General features: G+C 61.4%; 1 protein-coding gene across 1 annotated transcript; it reads right to left on the bottom strand.

Annotated features, from left to right (window-relative positions):
• Positions 1-529: 529 nt before the first annotated feature.
• Positions 530-1,959, bottom strand: SCGB3A1 (secretoglobin family 3A member 1). The gene is made up of 3 exons (XM_080804830.1): positions 1,834-1,959; positions 969-1,219; positions 530-671 (listed from the first exon to the last, which is right to left on the bottom strand). Exons 1-3 carry the CDS (start codon positions 1,934-1,936, stop codon positions 648-650), a joined length of 378 nt encoding a protein of 125 aa, XP_080660956.1. The 5' UTR covers positions 1,937-1,959; the 3' UTR covers positions 530-647.
• Positions 1,960-2,184: the final 225 nt, after the last annotated feature.

The following is a 2,184-nucleotide window of genomic DNA, read 5'->3' as shown; positions in this document are numbered from 1 at the left end:
GTATCCAGCTTCGGGCACCTTCCCATCAACTCTGAGGATCAGTCCAGAAATGCTGCTGGTAGAACAGAAGCAATCAAAGTCACTAATTATTTCAATGAAACTGCCAGAAGCCGCAGGGAAAACCAGATGCAAGCCAGGCTTTTCCTGCAGCCTTCAGTCGTGCCTCATTCCAGGGAAGAAATCAAAGTAGAGGGAAGAAAGCAAAACTTCCAAATTTTAGCCACAGAGAGGGTTAGGCAGAGCCCAATGGGTGGAAAAAAAAAAAAAATCCCAGTTTTAACTAACTTATGCTTGCCTGATGCCCAACAGCTTTAATTGCTGGCTCTGGGTCACCTGCTGAATGTCAGTAGTGTCCCTCACACACATGCACACACCCATACATAATCTGGGCACAGTGCTCCTCCTGGGGGGTGGGACCCATCCTCCCGCTGGCCCCTTCTTTCTTCAGCACCATCGCTTCCAGCAGGGGGAGGAATGAGGAACGGGGATCGGGATCACGGCAAGAACAAATCAGCCCCAAAGCTGCTCTTATCGTGTTTATTGAGAGAGTGGGGGAAGGGCTTGGATGGTCAGGGCTGGGCAGCAGGTCCCCAGCCTGTCGACGGCAGCAGCATCTCAGCCCCACGCTGGGATACACCGGCCTCGGCTCAACCAAAGTACGTCAGGGCCCCCTGCAGAGAGAAGCCAGGTTTCTGCTCTCCTCCAACCCACCGCCGAGGAGCACCCGAGGGGACTCAGGGCAGAGTTCCTGGAGGGGTCCCACCTTCCCCCCAGGGGCCTTCTGCAGCCTCCCTGTCTTTCACATAGGGTCAACCCGGTTCCCACCCAAGGCCATCCTGCTTTTCCTGAGGGTGGGCCATGAGGTGTCCCAGACGCCTTGGTAGCCTTTTAGGGAGTGGGTGTTTCCATTCTATGGGAGGCTGGGGAGGGCCGCCCTCGCAGGGAGCGCCCAGCGTGTCCCACGTTACCAGCAGCGTCTTCATGGCCCCCACGGCCTCCACGGCCTCAGGGCCCAGCTCGGCCACACACTTCCTAGAACCCTCCACAAGATGCTCCACCGGGATCCCCAGCATGGTCAGCATAAACTTCAGCGGGTTGAAGCTTCCGAGAAAGGGTTGGACCCTGGCTCCTGCCCCGGCCACAGCCTCTGCCCCGGCCTCTGCAGCATTCAAAGCAGGGGCCACGGGCTTGGCCATTGAGTTCCCGAAGAAAGCGGCAGCTGCAAACAAGCAGAGAAGAACCCCCCGCCCCATCTGAACCGGTGCTCCATGGAGACCTGCCAGGGGCCTGGCTCCCCCAGGAGATGCCTCCGTCATCCCCACTCCCTCCTGAAGCAGGGAGTCCCCGCTGGCTGGGAGAGGCAGCCGTAAACAGAATCGTGGCCCAGCAAGCAGGGGGCTGGACAGAGGCGCCTTCAGGGTGGCCCCAGGGTGGAGGGAGGAGAGGAGAGCTCTGAGTGGCGGCCCCTCAGAGGAGGGGACACCTGGGCTGTGCCTTGAAGGATGAGGCAAACAGTTCCAGACCGGGGCCAGTGCTGGCCCGAGCTCACCCTGGTGCTGGGTGGAAAGGAGAAACCAGGGCCAGCCAGTGGGGACATGAGAGGAAGCCTGAGGGCCCCGGGCAGGGCAGGCCCCGAGGGTCTTGAAGACCCCAGGAAGGAGCAGGACTTCCTGCCCAGAGGGACGGGGAGTGCTGGGAGGCAGAGGAGTGGTCTGGGACCCAAGGCAGGTGCTGCAGGATCAGGATCGGCTACCATCGGGACCAGGGGACCAGCAGAGACCCCGCCGGGCCCCCATGGTGAGGAGCTGGGGACTGAGGCCTGCCAGCACTCACCGGGCTGGCTGAGCAGAGCCACACAGAGCACCAGGAAGGCAGCAGTGAGCTTCATGGCGGACCTGCTCTCAGGAACAGAGATGGGCCCTGCTGTGGGCTTCATATACCCCGTGCTCTCCCCTCCCCTGGGCTGGGGCCTCCCTCCGACATGCTCCTGAGAAATGTGCTGTTTGCTCAGCCAACAGAGCCCCGGCCAACTTCCTGCTCGGGGTGGTGGGCCCTGGGAAGCCCGTGCCCCCCTGCCCTGCCTGGGTCTCAGGGACTTCCTGTTGGCAGGGCCCCCTGGGCTGAGGGCTGTTCTCCCCAGTCAGAGCAGGAACGCAGGCTATGCTTTGTGGGCACGAGGCCCAT

The sequence above is a fragment of the Martes martes genome (assembly GCF_963455335.1).
Source record: "Martes martes genome assembly, chromosome: 5".
Lineage (NCBI taxonomy): Eukaryota > Metazoa > Chordata > Mammalia > Carnivora > Mustelidae > Martes > Martes martes.
The sequence above is the reverse complement of the archived record's forward strand: the minus strand, read 5'-3'. Positions and strand labels throughout refer to the sequence as shown.

What these genes read in the sequence shown, in the direction of transcription:
- SCGB3A1 (XM_080804830.1), bottom strand. Translation starts at nt 1,936, where the DNA reads ATGAAGCCCACAGCAGGGCCCATCTCTGTTCCTGAGAGCAGGTCCGCC. An exon ending in GGCTCTGCTCAGCCAGCCCG is followed by an intron (nt 1,220 to 1,833) that starts GTGAGTGCTGGC and finishes GCTTGTTTGCAG; the next exon opens with CTGCCGCTTTCTTCGGGAAC. An exon ending in GGGCCATGAAGACGCTGCTG is followed by an intron (nt 672 to 968) that starts GTAACGTGGGAC and finishes TTCTCTCTGCAG; the next exon opens with GGGGCCCTGACGTACTTTGG.